The 23,708-nt window shown below is 44.1% G+C and overlaps 1 protein-coding gene across 2 annotated transcripts; it reads right to left on the reverse strand.

The window, feature by feature from the left end:
* Positions 1-1,215: 1,215 nt before the first annotated feature.
* Positions 1,216-23,321, reverse strand: LOC120496053 (glycerol-3-phosphate acyltransferase 3). 2 transcript variants are annotated; one of them, XM_039696095.1, is made up of 12 exons: positions 23,119-23,321; positions 14,062-14,134; positions 8,045-8,315; positions 7,497-7,571; positions 6,906-6,995; positions 6,618-6,711; positions 6,090-6,205; positions 4,840-4,895; positions 4,281-4,366; positions 3,732-3,860; positions 3,176-3,255; positions 1,216-2,351 (listed from the first exon to the last, which is right to left on the reverse strand). In XM_039696095.1, the coding sequence occupies exons 1-12, from the start codon at positions 23,257-23,259 to the stop codon at positions 2,225-2,227; spliced, it is 1,338 nt and encodes a 445-aa protein (XP_039552029.1). In that variant the 5' UTR covers positions 23,260-23,321; the 3' UTR covers positions 1,216-2,224. The 2 variants fall into 2 exon arrangements, with proteins under 2 accessions (XP_039552029.1, XP_039552030.1); XM_039696096.1 differs by lacking the exons at positions 14,062-14,134; positions 23,119-23,321 and adding an exon at positions 9,912-10,078.
* Between the last annotated feature and the right edge of the window lie 387 nt (positions 23,322-23,708).

Here is a 23,708-nt window from a genome sequence, read left to right on the forward strand (position 1 = left end):
TTCATTACAGCATCATTGGATTACTTTGTCATTACCTTGTCATTGCCCTTTAACTTAGCAGGGCTTTTTGCCTTAAAATTCAGTTTTGCCCTAAGCAAGAAGCAAACTGCAGGCACTTTTGGGCACTTTTGCCAAAGTTCACAATTCTGTTGCTGTGAACACATGCACCTAATAGAGCACCCACAAAACCACTGCAGTTCAGTTAGTGATGATCAACTCAAAAAGCAGGAAGAAAGCAGAGGGCCCATAAACTGGCTGTGGAGGTTCTCTTAGGCATCATGTATTTAAACCTTCAACTGGAACAATTCTTGCTCCATCTACAGAGAAATACATAATCTATACCTTATAAGAAACATTCAAAATATGTATCCCAATACTTATACAGAGTAGATTTTTAAATGTTACCTAAACTGTATTTTAGGTGTGTAGGCATATAAAAGAGGCAGGCATGTTTTTAGAAGAGCTGTCCTTACAAAGCTTCTTATTGTGAGTGGAATCCAGGAAAGCTCAAGCTCACAGCTAACATCCATAAATTATGACAAATGCTTTCATTAGCCCAAAGCTTGTATGACCAGTTCATCTTAAGAGTAATAACAACTCAGACCACAGCTGAACTCTGCTCACCTTAAGCAAAAAGCCTTTGCTGTATCTCACTTGTCTTACCACTCTAACCCTTTTAACAGAAACAATTTCCTTCTTGAAGGCCTGCCATACTAAACCTGAAAACACTTCCCTATATATGTTTGTGTAAGTGCATAATGGGAAACAGGAGACTATGCTCTATCAGATTTTTAAGTTTTGATTTATAGGACAGTAATTTTTTTATGCATTAAATTTAATTTCTCTTTGCTAAAAGGAAAAGACTACTTAGAAATGAACTCAGCTAAAAATTTAGAAGCTCAGTTCTTTCCCAGTTAATTACAGATTCATTAATTGAGTCTCCCTGATATGACTTCATGCTTTAATTTCAAGATGAGCCCACATGATGAATTACTGCTACACTAACAAGGATAAACATCAAGCCATTTATGTGCCTTAGAGTCCAAGGAGAGGGTAAAAAAGGAAAGAAAGTCAGGTTAGAAATCTGTAGAACTCAACTACAATTGGTCCTTTATGTCACTGATTGAAGTTTCCATGATTTCAATGTTAAGTTCTCAGGCTGTATAACTTTTTTCATTATATAGAATCAGAGAACAGTAGTAATGCCACACAAAGCCCATTAGAAATATAGAATTTATTTCTCATTACATTCAGACAACAATATATTGCAGATTTGGACATGCCATATCTCATATCAAAGCTGACTTAATAATCCTATGTTTATAGTTGTGATAGCTATTGCTAGCCCAGGAAACAAGATGTGTTTCTGGAGTGGCTCTCTTGAGAATTTCAAGCCATTGACAGTAATTTTTGCAGATGGGCACTCTTGACAGTCCACAAAGATTCATCTGTCATAGCCTACATTATCCAACCCTTACTGTACCTTACCTTTACAAAGAAATTTCAACAACAGCAATGGACAGGGAGATTGAGGACTTGCCCCTCACCTTCCCTCAGGCAGCAGTTCTCAATAAAGGCAATACCATGTTATAAGGCCACCAAATTCCTCATGTTCCATGGTCTGTGCTTTTGGCAGGGCAGCTCCTTTCCCATCCTGTAGGGTCTCTGCAACCCTTTCTTCCATTCCCTCCTTGCACATCCAGGTGCAAGCTAACAAAGAGTTAATGTCACAGTTCTGACAACATCCTAAAGCACGTGATTTAAATCATCTACAACAAAAAGTCTGTGAGGAACAGAAAAATAAAAAGACAAAATTTTGTTATGTTTAAACCTTTAAAGTACCATGAACAGGAGGTATCTTCACAAGCAGTGTCCTGACAGCATCTGTTCAGTGTATTTCCCTTCTTTCTTACAAACTCAGAAAAACTGGGGTGGTTTTTTCATCTTCTAACTCTGCAGGCATTCAGCTTGGGAATACCAGGAGCTGCAGTGCATCACCACATGAAGATGGAGAGGGGCAGGATAGCAAAAGAATGAACAGGGAAGAACACAGAGACACTGCCCTTGGCAGGACCTGCACCAGCCACACAGAGAATATGAATACACACAATGAAGGATTTTGTTGTTTTCTTGCTCTATTTTTTGACAGTTTTTTTTTTTAAATTTAAAAAAACACATTCCTGCTAAGGCTGGTTGTGCAAAGTTACTTTTCAAGAACCACCATTCAGTCTGACTCAGTTTCTGCAGACAAGCTTCCTACTGATCCATTTCTCACTAGCATTTTGCTGTAGTTTTTCTGCTGTTCTTCTTTGAAAGTATCTTTGACTTTTGCTCGTTTCAGTCCTCCATCCCTGGAACAGAGAAAGAGGGAGCAGTAAACCATCGGGGCTGTTATGGCTGTTGTTATCAAACTATGCATTACATTAAAACTCTATGGTTGATAAGGTAAGTAATCTAAATTATTATTACTAAAGGCTTTCCTTCAGAACTTCTATAACATTCAATCATTCAATTTTAAGCATGTTTATTAAAACCTTTACCTTAAACACAATGCTTATGCAGTTTAAATTTTGAATTCAGCTCATTAAAGCAGTCTATTCGTGTTGTTAACATGCTGTACCCACAACAGAAATCTTTGGCAATCTGGGATGCTACTGTAGAGGCAGTCAATTTTCTGCAACACTACAGCTGTGTCTTACCTTATATTATTCAGAGCTGGGTCTCATAGTTGAATCTATTTGCTCAATCTCATCGTCTGAATTTTGCTCTCAAGTTTGTGTCATATGAAATTTAGGCATTATCCTGCTACTTGCTGAGGGAGGACGTGAGAGGTCAGAGCAGAAACCCTCAAGACCTGTTTGATTTTTTGTTGTTCATCAGATTTGCCAAGAAACTTCACTTTTGCTACTTAATCTCAATGTCAGAAACAACTGTCAGACTAGACCTACTTCAAAAGCATCAAGCCTTTAGATAAGACTCACTGCATGCTACATGCTCCAAAGACTTCATATATCTTTTACTTTCACATATGTGCATGTGGAGTTACTCCATTGTTTTCCTGAGTGGAATAAAGTGATGCTGAATGTTATTTGTCACAAATCTAAGGACGGAAGCACCTATCAGTCAAACTAACCACAAACAGTCCATGAATTCTATCAAGGAGGGCATCACTCACCATGGGAGTTCGGTCAGTCCTCCTTGGCGAGCAATGGCTGACCTCACTCTGTTGGCAAACTGAACAGCATCTTCATCTTCCTTCAAGAGCCACAAATTCAACATAATCAAAGAGAGAAGTCAATGGAAGCAGACTTTCATAATATTTTTTTTATCTGTTGCCTCATCAAATTAGCCCACTTCCAAACAACCCATTCCTTATCATGCCAGCATCGTAATCTGATGTTCCCACATGATAATAACTCATTTTTCCCCTAGACTGTTGAAATTAGAAGAAAATTTTGCTGCAACAAGATGAAACATTACTATTATTGCTACTGTGAACAGCACTGCATTTACTGCTATCCTTTGCATATCTGATGCACTGCTGATGGTACTGAGCTGCACCAGGAAAAGCAGAGTCCAATCATACATCAGTCAACACTGACAAAAATCCAGTATAAAACTAATTTGGAGACACGGTGAGCAGAGGTTTTGAGGGAAAAAAAGAGTAACAGTGCACTTGCAGACACAGTCAAGTTTTTAAATAGCAGTCAGGCAACCAGATGTGGGATTACCTTTCTAACCATTGGTGGCAAGTACCACACATTGCAAACGATGGCCCAGCTGGTCATTATTCGCAGCAGATAGCTCACGATATTGTATTTGCTGCTGTTCCAGAAGGCATCTCCAAACTGAGGATCATACTGCAAAGGATCACAAAAAAAACAATTGATTAAGCCTTTCTCCAGACCATCACAGCCTCTCAGACCTGGGACTACATGGCAGAACCAGCAGCAGATGTCACCCATTTGCCCGAACAGCCAAAAGAATTAAGTCTGCTGTGAGCAGGATGCTTCCCTTCAGCACTGTGAAGGACTAGCTGGATTTCTCTTCCCTCCAGCTTTCTGGAGGAAGAAGCTGACCCCAGCAGGCCTACTAGCAGGCTCTATAGGCCAAAGGACTATTAATTTCAGCCACTTATTCTCCAGGAGCCATCCACAGTATCCACCCAATTGCCAGAGCTACCATGCTTTTAATAGCAGCTGTATTGAGAGAGCTTCCTGCCCCTCTGACAAAAACTCATCCCAAACTCTGAAATCCAGCAGCCAGCTATTTCCACTTACTTTGATTGCAACAGGATAGATTGTCCCTCCTATTTCAAAGCTCCCCTTCTTGAACATCATCACAGATGTATTGTTTATGCAGGTGCCTGTCCAGAAGACAAAATCATTGCTTCACACAGCCATTTCAGTACAATGCAACATCCACAAACAGGTCATACCCATAAAGGGCCTGCATTTGCTGCTCACCAAGTTAAGCATCTCTCCCCCCTGCTTACTTTTAGCCTTTGTCTCATGACTGGCTCCCTGAATGAAGCCAGAAGGCGTGCAAGACAAAAATCACAATGCTGAGGTTAAATCTGTAGGACAGCAAATTAATAATCCCAGGGCAAAATAAACAATCTTCCCCTTCTTCTGCCTGCAGCTTCTGCCAGGAGAAGCAACGCCCAGGGACAGTATTGTGTTGTCTCCATGTATATTCATCTTATATCAAAAATGAAAACCAGGAATGCCATAATAAAGTTGAAGCCAGAGGTGAAGATAGATTTGAGCAGCAGAAGCCATGAGAAGAGAACAGGGATGACATCTGCACTGAATGGAGATAAGTAGTTCAGCTTCTTACCTTCTGGAAAAATTAAGATTGGAAGCTTGCTTTTATCTGCCACATGTTCCCTGAGTCTGTGGAAGCAGAAGAAAGGCTTAAAAAACAGTTCCTTTCCACTCTTCTTTCCCCAGGCAAGTGCATTAAAAATACCTTTATGTATTACATATGTATGAAACCAAAGCCTTTTACGAGCCACTAATTTGTACTTGCCTTTTTTTTTTTTTTCTACAGAAACTGAAGCTTTAGGCCAGCCATCCTTTAGGCCCCTGGAGCATTACACTGAGGCAACATCCTGTTTTCTTTCCCCTACATTATTTTACTAATGACTGTCAGAGAGGCTGACAATTATATACCATTAAGCCAGTCTAACTCTGATCCACTCAACCTTCAAGAAATTGCTTACATAAGAAAAAAAGCATATTGATGCAGTGGTCCATGCAGCCTCTGCTACATAACAGCATATTCCTTAAAAGAGGACTTCTAAATGCCTACAGCTCACAGTACTTGAACACTTGGACAACGTGGCAAAGCTGTCCTACTGTGCAGAGGCCAATAAGACAGTGAAGAAGGGGACTTCTAAAAGCCTACAGCTCACAGTACTTGAACAATGTGGCAAAGCTGTCCTACTGTGCAGAGGCCAATAAGACAGTGAAGAAGTTAACCTGTCAAAATTAACCTAAAAAGTTCTCTACAAATTAGGAAGAATGTTTTATCCCTGTACTACAGTATTCACAGGTATGCTTTTGGTGACATACTGCAGAAACCACTTTTGTACACAGCTTATATTCTTATAACAAGACATTTTTCACCCTTTCACCCAAACAAATAAAGCTTTTTATTTCTAGAGGCTCACAATTTCCACTGATACTGAGTGTTTATCACAAAAAGCCAATTTTATCATCAGTATTTCTCTGCAACAGAAAGTACCAGAATTTTAGTATCTTCATATTGTTTCAAAGTACACACCTGAATTCATCAGACATTAGTTGTTACATTGATGGCTTCCCAACTGAGATGTTTTGTGACTGTCTGCAAGCCAAAGCTTACCAGAACCTGTGGTCTAAACCATGACAGGCTGCATAAATGTTTTGAGCCTTCCCTGGTGACCTGGGAACCTGACATTTTGGCCTCAGCGTACTGCACCAAAGCCCACGCGAGCAAGCACACTCAGGTCATTCTGAGTGATGCAGTGTGCTGCACACCACCCCTGCAACTCGTTCCCAAATCCAGGGAATGCTGCACAATGCCTCTCCAGGCACACACCTCACCTTTTTGTCACTAGATGGCGGTCCTTGATCTCGGAGCGCTCGAACCAGACGTGAGGACAGGCCTTGACCGTGGCCCGCTGGATAATGCCCATCAGCCCACCGTGAACCTGGCCCACCTGCAAGCCCAGCAAGGCACATCAGTATCTGAGACACCTGAAAGGCAGAAGTTCCTCCTCTCCACCCCTCCAGAAACATCCAACAAAACCAATTGCAGCGGGAGGCTGCAAGCCAGGACTGAGTAATGACCACAGAAGTGTTAAAATGCATTCACTTGAAAGAATCAAGACATTCACATGGTACTATCTCAGGTACTTCAACAGAAGAAGAGCCTGGCATTGACAGGCCAAGGACAACTTCTCCAGCTCATAATATAGACCAATTTCAACACAATTTACACTTTTCCCCACTGACCAGTGCTCAAGCAAACATCTCTGCTGTGAAAGTTGAGTACTGAAGTCCACAAGCAATACCCCACAATCTTTCCCTCTCATCGTCCCTCTGCTGTGGTTATCTTAGATCTCCTCATACCATTGCATAGCATCCATCATTTGTCAAAATGATCGCATCTATTGGTGATGTATGGTTGGCAACACAAATTCCTCCTTTCCGAGGTCTGTTTTCCCTGCAATTACATATTTTTTTGTTAGACTGCTAGTGCATTAGAGCACCACATTACACACCAAATAGTTCCATGAAGCTGTCAGATGAGTCAGCCTCTGGAGTGTGACATCAACTTGCAGCTCAGGAGAGAGCAGTCCCCATTTTCAATGGGATGTCACACACATATAAGCATATACACACTTTTTGCTCACTCACTTGTTATGGTAATGGATAGTACCAGACAGAGCTCTGACAAGGATGCGGGAGCACGTGAGGTGAACCACTTCACTCAGGTAGTTTTTCACACTGAAAGAAATTAGACATCTGAAGCATCCTGGAAAGCAGCTAGACACACATGCATTGTTCTCCAGCCTACTCAAGACAACTCAAGGCTGAAATCTGCCTGGTATTCTGGAGCACAGAGGGATGTTTCCACCTCTACCACTCACTTGCTGTACAGCAGCTCAGCCAAGATACATCATGCCCTTGGTGCCACTTTGCTAGGCAAGGCTGTCCTCTCTCTGCTGGGTGTTTTTCATCCCAACACTACTACCTGCCCTACAATGTCCCATTTGAGTATCTCATGGCAGCAGGAGAAACCCATCAGAAATCATCAACCTCAGTGCCAAGACTGACAAGAACCCAACCTCAGCCCAAATTCAAAATGCCACTAAAACAAGGTCCACAAATTTGTGGGTGGAATGGACTATTGGTAGTCTGTTATAGGTAAAAATCTGTCCACTCCTAGTCTTCAGCTGTTTGCCCTGATGCAATTTGGAGAGTTCACCCCTCACACGTAGTACCTACCTGCCATTTGGCAGCTGTCCCACCGCAGTTGTTCCCACAATCATTGATGTAATCCCGATGGCAGCAAGGCAAACGCTACAGACGAAAGAGACATTAAACCTTAGTAAGTAGCTTTGCTCATTATAGTCACACTTTTCCCCCTTTAAAATGGAAAGGGATTGCAGAAATTCAATTATTCCTCAGATACTTGACATATGCAGTTCTCTAACTCAGCAATTCCCTAACCTGTTGCTTAAAGTCATGGTGTAGCAACAGCAGCAGATCCAGATACTCCCATGCACACAATGTCAGGGAGCTTTAGAGGTCACATTTATTTTGCTAATACACATCAACTTAAGGAAGCATTCATGGAAAAGACAACCACCAGCTCTACTCTGCTCTCCACAGCAAATAAGTGCTTCTCAAAATAAAAGGAGCCTTTAGGCAAGTTAGTATTTTATATCTGCCAATGCTACTTTTGGGTTAAAGAAAGCTGAGATGGCATTTACGAAGAAAGCACAAATTTAGCCATTCTCAGGCTGACAAAACCCCTCAGCACCAGAGCTTACCGTAGGGGCAGCAGGAAGCAGTACCGCACCACCACCCCAATGACCCACACAACAGTCAGCCTCAGGCTGATGTAGTGGAAGTTGACATTAGTTCTTGTGAGCAGATTCCAGGAGAGCAGCTCTTCTGAGGAAAACCGTTGAGTGACTTCATCTTCCACAATAGCCTCAAACCCCTTTCTGCAGAAGTAAAAAATGTGGGAGAATTCGAAGTCTGCTCGATGCAGAAGGGCAATTTCTTTCTCCATAGGCGTTTCATCCCGTTCAATGATACCTTGGGAAGGAAAAGGATAACCACCTGAGAAAATAGTTCTGTGATGTAACTAACAGTCACCTGCCAGACCACTAGTCACTCTGTATTACTCAAGAAGACAAATCTAGTGTCAGAGCCTCTCCTAAGACAGGAAGAGAAGCTGTGCAAAACCTCCAGCATACCCTGCAGGAGGCCACTTCCAGCTCCCCTTCCTCACACCAACACCTTGAGCAGCAACTACATCAAGTTCTGTTACCTACTGAACATGAAGGAAGAAGGCAAACCCTTTCCCACCAACTGGCATGTTCTCAACTCAAATTCTATCCAGGACTCTCTCACACTTTCAGAAGAAACCAAGTGAGACTTTGGCCTTTTCATTCCCTCCTGTGCTCTGTGCATTGCAGGGCATTCAACCTCCTTGATGGAGGCTTCCCTATTCCCATCTCATCTGACATTCTGGTGTCCCACAGCCACAACACTGCCAAAGCCCCAGACCACAACACTGTGCATGGACCAGCTCTGAACATCCCTGCCATCACAACAAAAATATTTTCTGTAAGTACAGGCAGACCACATTTTTTTTTTATTTTACTTAAAATCAAACAAAGAAAAACCCTCCAAAACACTACATCAAAGAAAGCTGTGCCTAGAGGAGCCTTGATTTAGTTCAGCACCAACAACTGTTTCAGCTGAACTCTGACTACATAATGCCTGAAGAGAAACCTAGAGAGTTCACAAATGCAGTGCAAACAAGAAGCATTCCCCTTCCTCCAATCTTTAAGCTTATGGTCTGATAAGCACAAATTTCTCATCAGAGCTTTCAAAGGCAAGAACAAATTGTGTAAGCTAAACACAGATCAAGTAGTTGCTTGCTGGTAAGCAAGTCTGGCTCCAGAAACTGATGACCAAAGAAATCTAGAGTAACAGTTAACCAGAACAACCATCCCCTGAGACACTCAACTTGGATTACAGAGGTCCAAGTTCAGGTTGCCACTCTGTCAGACGCCCTCTGATAGATTGCATAATCTCTGTGTTTCCATGCTGAGTTAAAAAAAAAGGGAAAGGACATAGCCCCCAATTTCGTCAAGCTACTAGGAACTTTCCACATCTTCCTCCCAATTAAGTCTTGTCAGCAGAAAATCTCTCAATATATTTCCTGTGCCAATAATTGTAACATTTAAATTAAAAGTGATACGGAAAATATTTTTATCATACATACAGATATGGCACATATAGGATAACATGGGAAGCTCCAAAATACAAGTCCCACAAACTACTGAGGTAAACACTAAAGAACAACACTGCAACAAAACCTATTGGCATCTCCAGCCTGGAACCTGGCAGCCATGACTTCCAATTGTACCAGCGAGCCACCTCACTGGATTGTCCTGTGACAAGCCTACAAATATAAACCATTAGTATGGCACACCCAAAAAGCCACACGCTCTTCAGGATCTAAATTATACAAGCATGCATCACATGAAACATTTACCAAAATGGACTATGCTTATGTCATATAAACCCAAACCAGAGCTCTAGTTTTTGATTCAATTTTTCTCGCACTCAGTAAATCTCCAAACTGTGAAATATCCAGGACAGTAGGTGAGTCAGTGCAACCTCTCTGCTCCATGCTGCTGGAAACAGGTTGTAGGCAAGAAACCAGGGGAACGCTCCAGCACCCATCACACAAGTACCACTCCTCTCTCCAGTTCCCAGAGCTGGGAATGCTTCCTCCTTATCCAGCTATCCTTCCCCCTTACTCAGCACCACTCAAGCAGCTGGCCCATCTAGCTCCAGCTTCTCAGCTGAGAAGTTTATCACACTGCTAGCAAGCTGAGAGAGCTTGGATAGGGCTGGAATGTCTAGCCTCATCAGCCTGTGCTGTCCTTGTCACACGACACCCCCATGCACCAAGTGTCCTGCAGCCCTGGGACAGCTACTCCAAGCCAAGAGCCCAGCAGCACGTGAAGGAATTGCGAACAGAATTACACACACGCTGCTCTGGTGACGTAATTAGCCTGATGTAATCACAAGTCACATTTAATGGCCTTTAATCCCTCGGCCATGGGCACAGCTGAGCTGGCCAAAGACAGCACCATGCAGGGGTACAACAAACACTACTCTCAACAAAAAAAAAAGCCACAGTCACTGTTTTCCTCAATATTGCAGCGCTAGCCCCAAGCCTTCAAGCTCACATACTCCAATCAACTAATTATACCGAGCTCAAATTTAACATCATCTACTTACAAGGCAAGTAGATCTACTTAGTAGTATCCAGTAATTAGCTCCTTAGTAGTATCTACTTATGTAGTAACTAGATACTACCAACATTATTTGCATAAGCTTTTCTTTTACTGAATGTAATTTTCAAATCTCTTATTAGCATTTTTGTCTTTTTTATACCCATCACCTTGAAGACAACACAGCCAGCACCCACACAGAGAGCCAAGAGCTGATTGTTCAGCTGCAGTGAGATAGACACCTACCCTCCAAGTACCTACTCAGCCAAAAGCTACCACTGGGTCCAGTACACACTGCCCTCTAACAGAGAAGGATCTTGATGTGACAGCACCACATAATTCCCCATGTAACTACACCAGACAGCTTTTCTCTTGAAACTATTCCTTATCACACCAACACAGGGGCACTGGCAGCCCTTTCTGCCAAGAGATGTAAAGCACACTGGATTTGATGCTGCAGAGAAAGGTGGTGTCTCTTCAATCGTGCCCACTTGGTTTTGGGGTTGGTCTTTTTTTGGTTTTTTGTTTGTTCGGGTTTTTTGGGGGCGTTTTTGTTTTGGTTGGGTTTTTTGTTTGTTTTTTTTTTTACTGAGGGACAAAATTTCAAAGTGTTTGGGGAGGACCATTTTTTGCTCTGCCAGGGAAAAGGAAAACTTGACTTTGCACATACATCTGCAGTGCTCCCTTCTATCCTGACCCAACTCCCAGTACTAGCTGAGTGGTCAGGAAAATCGTAAGAGATGATACACACATTCGTTCAGCACTTACACATAGGTGCATACACACACACAAACATTTACCTTTACCCTGTTTTAATCAACTACTCTGTAATTCATTATCAGCAGGAGTTTCTCCTCCTTCAGTAAATATTGTGTAATGCAATTGGGCCTCTGTCTGATCGTGTTGTGTCACCTCAGTGGACACAAACTTATATAATGCACTGTTAGACCTACACCTGCCCTGGCCCTCAAGTATTTTCTTCCACAGCCAGGATCTCCTAATCACAAGCCTAATCACTCCTATGCTTTAAAAATTCCCAAGAGCAAGATATAGAGCACAGCTTGGCACCACATGTCTCCCCATACTTTCTCAAGTAAGGAAAAGTTAAGATTCCAGCTTCCAGCAGAAAGAGCCACCTCCACTGGGGCAAGATTTTGACTTTTTATTTCAGATATTTGAAGGACATTAAAAAGGGCTTCAGGCTACCATTGTGATTGTGTATTCCCATCCATAAGACTGCTTGAACACAGCCTGCACGCAATCATCTATATGAATTACCTCAGGCCATTTTCACCATCTCTAATGGTCCTCCAGACAGTGAAGTACACTCAGCTTCGTGCAGGTTCTGAACCACAGCACATATTAACACTACAGACCCCTCAGCTGCAGAAGAAATAGCTACTTGTAGCTTTTTTTTAAAGATTGTTCTTTGAACTATCTACTAGCTAGGTCCTCTCTCTCTTGATGTCTGTTTACTAGAGAAGAAATAACTATGTGTAAGAATGATCAGTTGTCTAGGAGGATGGCAGCTCCCTACTGCAGCACAGTAGGGTCTCTTGCCCTCTCACTGGCCCATGACGCGATGGGGCACCTTCAGCCTTACAGGAAGAAAAAGGACATCTTCCTGCATCATTGACAACCTGGGAAGCAGACAACATCACTGACAATTAGCTGACAGAAACACTAACCTTCTCTTTCGCCCTTTCCTCCCAAAAAACCCCACAAGTTTCAGGACACTGGTGAGTGATATAGGATGTACTTTTTCTCAGCCACTTGGAAGACAGCAACTAAGCAAGACAAGTTTTAACCTGTTTTCAGAGGTGCTGTGCAGTACCTCTAGTTTATTACCACAGATGCTGACAGTTGCACCTGCTGCCATGGAAGCCAGTTCCATGCCTGGCCTGCAGACAGTACGATCCCAGTGTTTGCAGTATTGATAAGGATGTCCCTTTGAAGCTGAAACGCACATACCCGGCTCAGCAATTCAGTCCCCACTACTGGATCATGTTCACATGAGCTAATCCACAGGCTCAGGTAACAGCTGACTTGTCTGCTAACTGGCAGGCTGGGCCTGCTTCCAGCTGTCCAGCCTAAGGAAGGAACACACAGAAAATGCTCACACTGCTGCCAAAGGCTGTCAAAACAGAGCAATTGAATAACAAAACTGAAGCATTCAGGAACCAGGAGGAAACCAAGTGCTGACTGCAATGCTTTGTTCAACCTTCTCCTGTTTCCTGGGCAAACTCAGACTTCTCTCATGGCTCCAAAGTCATAAAGACAACTCTGACCTACAACAGTCTGCCACAAACTCACACACAGTATGGGTTAAGATATAGTTAAAGAACTAATTTCAAAACTAGGCTAAAGGAAGAAAGATGAAGCAACTTTTCAGCTGTCTTTCTACAGACAGTAAGTGTAAGAAGTTTGGCAAACACTAACTCCAGAGAGTAAAAGGTCAATAGCAGCAGACTGAAAAAAAGACAAGCCCACCACACACTTTCAACTTGCAGTCCTACCACAGAAAAAACGCTGAGCTTGGGAAAGAAAGGTGCTGTCCAACAAACACTTAGATCTCTTCAGAGAATATTTAAGCACATTCTAATGCTGTTAGGACTGAGATAGCTCGCCAGTAACCCTGGAATCATCAGGGTAAAGACAAATTTCAATATGAAAATTAACCTCATATTTAAACACAAAAATTACCATCAACTAAGAACAGCCTCAATCTTAAGCTCTGCTTTGTTTTGTTAAATTTCGTGTTGTTTCACACCCTTCATTTCCTCATCCCCTGATTTTTCAATGACTCAGTATGACCCAGTAAAAGCAGCATTTTATAATGCAGGAACTGTTTGCTAGCCAGTAGCATTGCAAAATGATTAGATATATAAGTGTGCTGGTTTTCAGTGGGGAAGAATGAATTTTATTCAGAGTAGCTGGTATGGGGCTGTGTTATGAATTTGTGCTGAACACACAGTTGATAAAAGAGAGATGTTTTTGTTAATACTGAGCAGGATTTACAGAGCCAGGGTCTTTCCTGTTTTTCATACAACCAGGCTGGTGAGGAAGTTGGGGGTGCTTGGGAGAGTGGGAGGAGACACAGCTCAGACAGGTGACCCAAAATGACCTACCAGACCATATGGCATCATGCAAAGGATATAAAGTGGGAGGAAGAAGGAGGAAAGCAGAACATTTGGAGTGATGTTTGTCTTCCCAAGTCACTGTTAGCTATGATGGGGCCTGCTCATGGGAAAGCAGGTAATTCATTCCTTGTTTTGCTTTGCTTGTGTGTGACTTTTGCTTTCCCTAGTAAACTGTCTTTATCTCAACCCATGGGTTTCCAGGCTTTTACCTTGCAATCCTCTCTCCAGTCCCACTGGGGCAGCGAGTGAGCAGCTGCCTGAGGATCCAGTGAGCATGTAACACCCCACCTCTTCTCAGGTTCTCTCTAACTGCTTCATTTGAGAAGGCCTCATACTCCAACACCACAACATTAGTCTCATCAATGTGACTTTGCCCCAAGCTCTCACCATTGGCAGTAGGAGTCCGTGGTATCTGCGGCTGCGGCTTTTTGGCACCTTTTTGTAATCGGATAGTGGCCCACTGTTGAACAGAAAGAAAACATTAATTTCACAAATGCAGTATTCACTTAAGGAAAAAAAGTCACCAGAAAAAAAAACCCAACAGTTAGTCAAAGACATGTTGTGATTTTCAAAGAATATCTTCATCAGGTAATCATCATTCATCCTCCTCAGACGTGCGCACAAACGCAAACCCATACACAGTTCTTATGAAGAAACTCAGAGTAATTAATAATAATTTAAAAAACCAAACCAAAACAACACTCAGTGCTAGTCAGTACTTCTCAACCCTGCTGTCAGTCTTCAGAGAGCCAGCTCAGTGCTCCACACCTGTTTCAGTTCCAGTTCAGGTACACAGCCACCAAGAGCCTGAAAGGCGTCTGTCAGCCTTGCTAATGCCACAGCAGCCACCAAGTCCAGGCCACATGGAAAGCCCCAGGTGCTGAGCTAGACACAGGACACACACAGCACGTGTTCACAAAGCTAACAGACATATCACAACCCAAACTGTCTCCTTTCAGAGTAGTTTCATCATACTGAAGAAAAAAAAAACAAAAAAAAACCAAACCAAAAAGTCCTAACTGGGTTAAGTGAAACTGAAGCCTGCACACAGCTGATTTCACTAAAAAACAAAACCAGCATTTGCAGTCATGAGAAATTTCAATTAAATTCAGACTCAATCCAAAAAGGATAGCACCCAAGAATTTTCCAAGCTGAACAAACCTGACATTTCCCTTGACTCTGCAATTGCTCATTTCTTGGCATCTTCACAGAATCGTAGAATGCTTTGAGTTGGAAGAAATCTTAGAGATCACCTAGTTCCAACTCCCTTCCATGGACAGGAGCACCTTCTACCAGATCAGCTCAGAGCCCCATCCAGCCAGGTCTTGAACACCTACAGGGGTGGAGAGTCCACAGCTTCTCTGGACAATGTATTCCAGGTGCCTTCTCTTCTCCAGGCTGAACAACCCCAACTCTCTCAGCTCTCATTCTGAAACTCTGAGCAGCAAGAAACAAGCCAATTCACCAGCTTTGGGGTGAGCTACAGAGAGCCCCTTCCTTCTCAGTTCTGCTGCTGCTAAGGCAATAGCTCTTCCAGGAATTAATTTTAACTGTAGGAATAACTCAGTTCTTTCTGCAGTACTCAAGTACTTTCAGTAACTTTCTGGCTACATTCTTAGCAGTACTGTCACCATAAAAGTTCTGGGAAATACCAAACCAAAACCATGTTCTTCCTTGAACCTATTCAGAGCACTGTCATTTTATGTTTTGTCTATGGAATGGATTTGGGGGTACAGAGGGACCAGCAAATACATTTACACAATCATTTCTGACCAGACTTGAATCACTGTATTCAACAAATTTCCATCTCCACAAACAGCTAAGTCACTTATCTCACAGAAGAACAAGAGCATATTTGGCTAATGGTCTCAGCCATACACACCAGCAGAAAAAAAAAGTTTTCATCTTTCAAATCCTCTCAAAGGGATAATTAAAACCTGGAAGAACACTTTGGTGCTCCGAAAGAAAATGCAACACTGCCTTCAGAAAGCTCTTGCTACAGAAAACCTGCAGTTATGGGTTCATTCTAGACTGTGTCAAAGCCTGAGCCTCAGCACAAATCAGGAGGACACAGGTTATTGAGACAGGCCTTTGTAATGCCCAAAAGCTTGCAACACCCCTTATACTGCAGTATCTTGACATTCTGCTCTGCAAAGGAGGCAGTACAATCTTCCCAAAGCAGAGAAATTGCAGGGTCATGTAACTCAAGTCAGTTTCTACTGCTCAGATACATTTATCAACCCTATGCAGAAAAGCACATTTCTTCTTCCTAAGTGGTCTGACCTTTGCTCCTCACGTCCATCTAACTCCAGAAAGGTGCAGCAGCCCACCTGGGGGATGGGGGAACAGTGGCAAAGAGAAAGCCAGGAGAGGACAGTTCCCTTTGCACTCTACCTGTGCTTTCCCAGGAGGTGGGAGCACTGCCACGAGCCTCTCGAGAGCGTCATGCACAAGGGCTGCACAGCGCATTCCAGGAGACAGCTGACTTGTGCTCTACAAGTCAGTGGCTGAGGCAGTTTTACATTCCATGCCAGGTCTCTTAGGGGATTTAAGCACACATAATAAAATAGGCAATGATGAGACCAGCTCTCCCTCTTGGTCAGGAGCATTTGGGCATTCCTAAGGACCCACATCTACCAGATGACACAGCAAACAAGTTTTAAGTTCTCTGTCAGCTTTCTTCTTACCTCAATCTATCATATTTCCAAAAACTATGTATGTTCCAGCAACCAAGGAGTAAGAAATGAGAAATTTTTACTCAACATCTAATTCCTTCACATATTCTCAGGCACCTGAATTAAAGGCACTATGGTCAAAGCCAGAATCTCAACTCTGATCAAGTGAAAAGTTTGTTTATATCCAGGCTGGGAAACACGAGAGACACCACCCACAGTAATGTGAGTAATTCCCCTTCCCTCCTGCTAATCAGGGATATGTGCCATCCATCGCTGCTTCAGCTGGTTCCTATGCTGAAGGACAGCAAAGAGCTACCACAATGTGAGCTGATCCACCCCATTGAGGGGAAAACAACGTGTTTGTGTATTACAGATCAAAGCATGAAAAAATTACAAGCCATAGCCTCCCTTCTACTCAGGAAATGAGCAAAAAGCAGACTGGCAAGTCTTTTGGATCTCTCAGTAACACTGGCACAAAACTAAGTGGCTTCTCCCAGCTGGTGCTGAGCTGGCAGTCCCAAGGACCTTGGTGCAGACCTGTGCTTTTAGTAGGGATTCTTGAAGCAGCTTTGGGGAGTAAGTATTAAACACCAGGCTCCTGAACAGATGAAAAAGAGTTCTACAGTGGGGCTACCCATTGGACTGAAAATGTAAAGTTAGAAAACAGCATAATCCCAGAACTACAAGCACCACCACAAGTCTGATTTTGAAACTTGAGTATCCTAACTGCTAACAAGAAAGTAGCTTGGATGCTTTAATTACACAATGCAGAATCTGAAGATACCACACTTCACTAGGCAAAGAAAACATCAACTTTCCCCTGAAAAGTTCTCCCTCCTCATCCTGCTAGAAAAGTCCTCTAATTTATCAGCAACTTAAAAAAAATCTAAAGTGGCCAAAAGATCAAATTCACTTACACATCACTAAGCAACTGCCACACACATGCAGGACCTATGCAGTACTTGAGAAAGATGTCTATTTATCAACTGTCTTATCTGCAGTTAGGAAGGGGTTTTGATACCTCTTGTAAATGTGTGATTTTTGCCTCTGAGGTCTATGTCCAAAGCCAAGCCTGACATGTCATTTCATGAAAGCACGTCTAGACATTCTTTGCTGGGATCAAAAGACAAATCATTAGGAACATCTCATAGTGTTGCCCTGTTACCCTAAGAAATGGGGCCCAGCCTTTCACCTCATTTACCACCTCTACACCACCTCTGACTTAATGTTCAATGATTTTTTGGAAGGCAGGTATGACTGAAATCTGCAATCACATAGACACAGACCGCTGGTGTTCCTCTTTTAAAAGCACCGCTGGATCAGAGCCAAAACTATGTGCTAGTTTAGGTGAGCACTCGTCCTTGGAATCTCTCCAAACCTCAGTAACAACACAAAGATTGCAAAGCATGTCCCACACAATGCCTCCTTGTTTAACACAGCAAAATCTGCACGCCAGGTATAGAGCTGTTTTGTATGAGGAAAGAATATCAAGAGGAGTAATCATTTCCGAGCCAGGGCAAAACGTCCTCTCTCATCTCCCATGCACTTCTTATTCTGATGGGACACCCCTGGCACTGCCTCCAAGAAGCCTCCCAAATTCTTCTGCACACAGGACTTGCATAGCAAGTCCTTTCTGGTGGACAGGTATCCAGTGACCAATTAAGAGTCCAGCTTTATAGGATAACACCAATGGCATCAGCAAAAGGAATGCCAAGCAGCTTCTTTTTACAGCAGCTTCACAAACGCTTATTTCAAGGCAAGCTCTGAATACAGCTGCTGGTTTTTTTAACAGCATTTGATTATTAACAGCGTTCACATGCTGTAAAATTGAGAGCAGTTTCAGACAAGAGTTGTTGATCTGGAATATGGTGCATTAACTACTGATGTAACTGCATCAAAGGGCAACCCCAGCTCTGTCAAACTCACTGATATACAAGGACTCTTGATTTTTAAATCTGTGGTAAACAGACATAAAGGTCTTCAAAAACTGGGGTCTGTGTTAATACAGGCCAGGGATTTACTTCAAGATTCTGCACAAAATTTGCTAAAATACTATTCCAAAAGTCAGCGTGAGCCCTGTAAACAAGGGTGCATCATTCACAGCAGGCATGTCTCCAAGACATGCTTCTCATTACCATCTGAGCTGGCAGCTTTCAGAGCTCTCACATTCTCCTCTGCCCAGCAGTCCTTGAAGGATACTAATTACACAGACAGAGGCCTTCACTGACTCTGTGCAACGACATTAGTCAGCAAAGCTTGCTGCTGAGGCCAGTGAGTTACACAAGCAGCAGTCAAAGCCCACAATGATTCATCTATTTATCAGCTTACAACCTCTCCTTCTCCATTCCCTACCCTCATGGCCGGGCCACACACAATCCTGATGGTGACTCATGGGAAGAGCAGCCTGGCATACCTAGGACAAGAGTATCAGTCCATCCCACCAGCCCTGCACAGCCTCAATCTCCAGTTTGACAGGACACTGAGAGGTCCTTTTTTCCTCATACCTAGGTACATTCATATCACCAAAAGTCATCTGCAACACAACCAAGTTGGGCTTAACCTCCAGCTACAGAATAATATTACACTCTTGTCCAGCAAAAAGACACTCCCTGCAGGCAGCATAATAAGGCATCAGAAATTGCTTCTGTTACAAGGGACTGCTGTTACAGGACTTGAACAGCACCGACAAATGCAGCATCTGCTGTGCATTACAGCCAGCAAATCCAGCCACACAAGAAGCACTCTCTGCTCACTGCAAGCCCCCACAAAAAGCCTCAAGGGACTGGGAAGGGGAGTGCACTAAAAGTGCTTGCAGTCATCAACAAACCATTAGTCCAGAAATAGACAATAATGTGATGTTAGTTAATAGCCAGGTTGTTTGTTTCCTCACTCAAATGTGACCTAAACACCTCACTTCCCTCAGGCTTTCTTGTTTCTTCATATTTCACAAGAATTATGCACTGCACAGTTTAAAAAACACATGAAATTTTCCCATGAGAAAGGGCAAGAAGAGCAGTCTGTACAAAGTGTTGCTGACAACTCTACTGTCTCAGGCAGCAAGGCACACCCTCAAAAAAAGCCCCAGCAGACTGGAAAAAAAACCCACCAAAGTATTTAACAAGGTGAGCTGCAATCCATTCAAGCAGAGATCATCACTGGGGGGGGGGGGCATAGCTACTGCCAAATATATAGGAACACAAACCAGTCCTCCTGATTTTCCACAATCTGATGGAAACAGAGAAACTGATCCTATGTGACAGTGACTGCTCTCTGGGCCTCAGTGAAGGACAAAGGACTTGCTGAAAGGCTGGATTCCCCAGTGCTTGGCAAGACAGCTCCAATGGCATGTTTGCAGGGGCCTCGACAGCTCCAAATCATATTAAGGGTTCACAAGAGGCAACGGATTAAGACAGAGCAAAAATGAGACCAAGAGGTAAAGATGCACCAAATTTAAAATTGGAAGCTATCTGTTGATGCTGAAAAACAAACGGGGAGCAATGCAGCATGCTGTGATGACTGCAAGAGACAGTCCCCAGCACTTCAGCAGTAGGGAATATTTCTGTGGCAAGAGACTTGACAAGCACTCAGGACAGCAGGTGCCTAGTCCAGACTAGCTCCTCATAGGGTCAAACAGCTGCTAGAAATGTTTCTGCAGCAGTACTCCCACATTTTTAACAAAACATACTACCACAGTGCCAGAAATCCTTCTACTAACACGGGAAGGAAAGCCACAGGCAAAAATGAGCAATCTCCTAAAAGTTTGCTGAGTTTGGTAAGGTAATTCAGAAGCAAGTTCATGCACTTTCAGGAATACCCACATAATGGGGGAAGTGGGCTTTCAAACAGCAAGTGCTGCCTGCTGTACTTCTTTAGCACAACTTTCTACACATTTTCCCTTGTCACATGGAAAAAAATACAAACACATAGGAAAAATATATCCATATAAATCTGGTAATCTCTAGTGCAGTACTTAAGGGTCAAATGCAACCCAACAGCAGCACATCCTCATCTGTGCAGGCTGCATTTTCTTAGCAGCATGTGCTTGCTGAGGCAGCTCAGCAGAGACAAAAATCTATTGTGCACCAACTGATGTCCCTTGTCAGAAATGTCAGATGGTCAAAGTACAAAAACACTTTGTTTCTAAAAAGAGCTTACCCCTCCCTTTTCTCAGATCATGCTTGCAGCACCAAGAACAAGCTTCTGCCCTCCTGAAACAAGCAGAAATTTATTTATTTTGAATTGGCAGGAAAAAATTCAAGCACAAGCTCCCATCACCTTACCTTGCTCCATCCCACAGCCTACAAAACAACTGAACACCACAGACTCATTCTTGGATGTCTTGTTTTGTCTGACATGACCTGAAGAGGTATCACAGCAAACTGTAGAACTGTCCCTGAACTGTGGACAGACTTGGACCCTCAAATAGGTTGACTCGAATAAAGCAGATGTTGTAACCTGACAACACAGGCCTCGTAGGAAACAAACCACAGTCACTGTGTCCTTCCACTACCCCAAGACACGGGATGCAAGCAGGCAAAGCCAGGGTATCACCCGGGATGCACAAACAGCCACCACTTTGCAGACAGTTCCTGTAATCTGGCCCATTAAAGAGACAACAAAGGCAGCAGCATCTTGACTGAACACTGTGCAGGTGCAAGAGCCCACCCTCCTCCTGGAAAAGAGGGGAAAAGGCCCAGGGAGAGCCAGGGCTGGGAGCGGAAGGGGAAGCTTAAGGAAGCTATTAGGTTAACACTGCTGAAAAGGGCCTCAGCCATCAGAGACTTCAGCATCCTGTGACTTCACAGAGCCAAAAAACTCTCCTCAGGAGAGAACGTGCACACTCAATTCAACATCCCAGGGAGTCTCAGACACCCAGCTGGCAGCACACTTCACTGTTAACACAATAATTATTAATAACTATCCCTTATAAAAGAAATACACCTTCCCAAATTACTTAAATAACCTACTTCTTAGAAGTCTGACATGCAAGGATACAGCACTTTTCCCAATATTACTCTGGTTAATATCCACCATTTAGATATTACACATCAGGTGCTCTTCCAGGTGCTGCTTGGACCTGGCTGCAGACAATCACCCTCTGTCGGGCTTCCAGCCAAGACAGACCTGTGAGCAAATGAAGAGGAGACATCCCACAACAAACCACTTCCTTTCAGGGATTATCCCCATGCAAGTATTCTGAGGACAAAGAATTCACAGGCAAAGCAAGGCCAAATTGAGATAAGCAGAATACCTGGGTGGATTGAGCTTCTTCACTCTCCCACAGCAAGTCAAATTTAGCTGACTCTTCTCAGAATACTTTCCAATTTTTCATTGTCTTTTCTTTATAGATACATTATTTTATATCATATCTATGTCCAATATAATTATGTATTAATATAATTTTTAATATATTGAGCAACATGCAACTCCAGAAAGTATTTAATGCAAAAGTAATGGTAATTCCCAAGGTAAGTCATTATTTCCTCCCTTAGGCAATAGGAGAGGTCTCACAATTAACCAACCTCAATATGCCACCAGATACTTCTCCCCAATTTTGCCCAAAACATTTTGAGTCACCTCTTGTTGCAACAGTTGATGACACTAAAAAATAATGATTAATGATCTACCAATAAAGAATGTAAATTGTGGCTATTCACAGGTGAAGGCAAGTCATCCAAGCAAGACTATCTCACTAGGCCATCTGGATTGCTCCCTCGGGCCAGGGTGATCTTTACCTCCTCAGCTCCTGCTGTTCAAATCCTTTTTTCCACTAACTGCATCCTCTCTCCTCAACAGTTATCCCGATACCATTCACAGTCCCAGAAATTACTTAGAGCAGATTCATTCTCACCCAAAAGCCTAAAAACATTTTGCCTTAAGATGTATTTAAGAAATGCTGATTTAAGAACTGGGATTTTTTTTTTAGCCAGGCACTGAAGTACACTAACAAGGCTTGCCTGAAAACCTCGAAGAACAAGATGAAACTAGACAAAATCTACTTTCCATAGTCATAGTGATGTATATTGCATAGCCACTGACTGTGCTGTGAGTCATTTCACTTTTCCTCCTTACAGCTGTTTCCTTGGTTTGGGTGCCCCTCCTTCTTGGAAAAAAAAGCGTAGTAAAGATCCAAATCTGATCACGTCCAGCAACAATTTAAAAACACGGTTGCTCATCACCACCGTGAGCTTCAGAGGGAGGGTTTTCACACACATATTAAATATGCCCCATGCAGAAAGCAGTTCCTCCGCGAGAAACTGACCATCGCTGAGAATTTAAGAGGCAGATGGCAGCTAAGGTGTTGGATATGCTCCACTTGGACGGGAGTCCGCGTCTCTGAGCATCAGCGCTCCTGGCCGCAGCCCCTGACACCCTCCGAGAGCCTGACCCGGCATCATTTCCCCAGGTGGAGCGCAGCGACAGCCTCGCCCAGGCCATGGTACAGCCTTAGGTAACAAGGTTTATTCCGCTCTCCGGCGGGTTCAGGGACAGCACTCCCGAGCCTACACAACCACAAAACTAACACAGAGCTCCAATTTCACGCGAGGGCTTTAAGCCCGAAGGCACAGCCGGGCAGGGCTGATGCCAGGCAGGACGTGACCCTCTACAGGAGGGCACGATGGCACGGGAGCGCACGGACGCTGCTCCGGGACATCCAGCCCGCACACGCCCCGGCCGGAGGGAGCCGTGCCCGGCCCGCCGCCGCCCCTCGGCCCGGGGGAACGCAGCGCCAGGGACACCCCGCTTCCCCTGCGGCGCTCCCGCCTACCTCCAGCGTCTTCACCAGCACCCACATATAGGCTTCAGAGATGCCCAGCGAGATGCCCAGCGCCGAGGGCAGCACGATGAGCCCCAGCACCGCCGCCACCCACACGGCGCCCAGCTGCCCCACGGCCCACACGACCTCCATGGCGCAGAGCGGGCGGCGCCGCCTCCCGCCGGCACTAAAGGCCCGCGGCCGGCCCGGCCCGCCCCGGCCCGCCTCGCCCCGCCCCGCGGCCGCGGGATCCGAGCGAGGAGGGCTGGGCTGGTGCGGGGCTGGAAACGCTGGTGTGCCTCGGGAGAGGGCGCCCGCGGGGCGGGAAGCAGCCGAGCCCGGGTTCTGCGGGCGGCACGGCACCGGAGGCTCCTGGTGCGGGAAAAACGGCTCCAACGGGTGCGGGCGGCACCGCCGTGGCCAGCCGGGTGCCTCGGGGCAGCAGCGCGGGCTGGAAAGCCGTAGGAAGCCCGAAAGGAGCAGCAAGGGGGGCAGGAGTGCAAAGGAAAACTGGGGAAAGCTCGTGGGTCTGTGAATATCAAAGAGGACGAGGATGGCTAAAGAAGGGAAAAGGAGCAAGGTCTGCTCTGGTCCGCCTGTGT

The sequence above is a fragment of the Passer montanus genome, unplaced genomic scaffold (assembly GCF_014805655.1).
Source record: "Passer montanus isolate IOZ18808 unplaced genomic scaffold, ASM1480565v1 scaffold95, whole genome shotgun sequence".
Classification (NCBI taxonomy): domain Eukaryota; kingdom Metazoa; phylum Chordata; class Aves; order Passeriformes; family Passeridae; genus Passer; species Passer montanus.

Excerpts from the sequence above, each read along its gene's own strand:
- LOC120496053 (XM_039696095.1), bottom strand. The coding sequence starts at position 23,259 with ATGGAGGTCGTGTGGGCCGTGGGGCAGCTGGGCGCCGTGTGGGTGGCG. Across the intron at positions 8,316-14,061 it reads ACGGACTCCTACTGCCAATG|GTATCATTGAACGGGATGAA; the intron begins GTGAGAGCTTGG and ends TTCCTTCCCAAG. Across the intron at positions 3,256-3,731 it reads TGCCACCAATGGTTAGAAAG|GAAGATGAAGATGCTGTTCA; the intron begins GTAATCCCACAT and ends TGGCTCTTGAAG.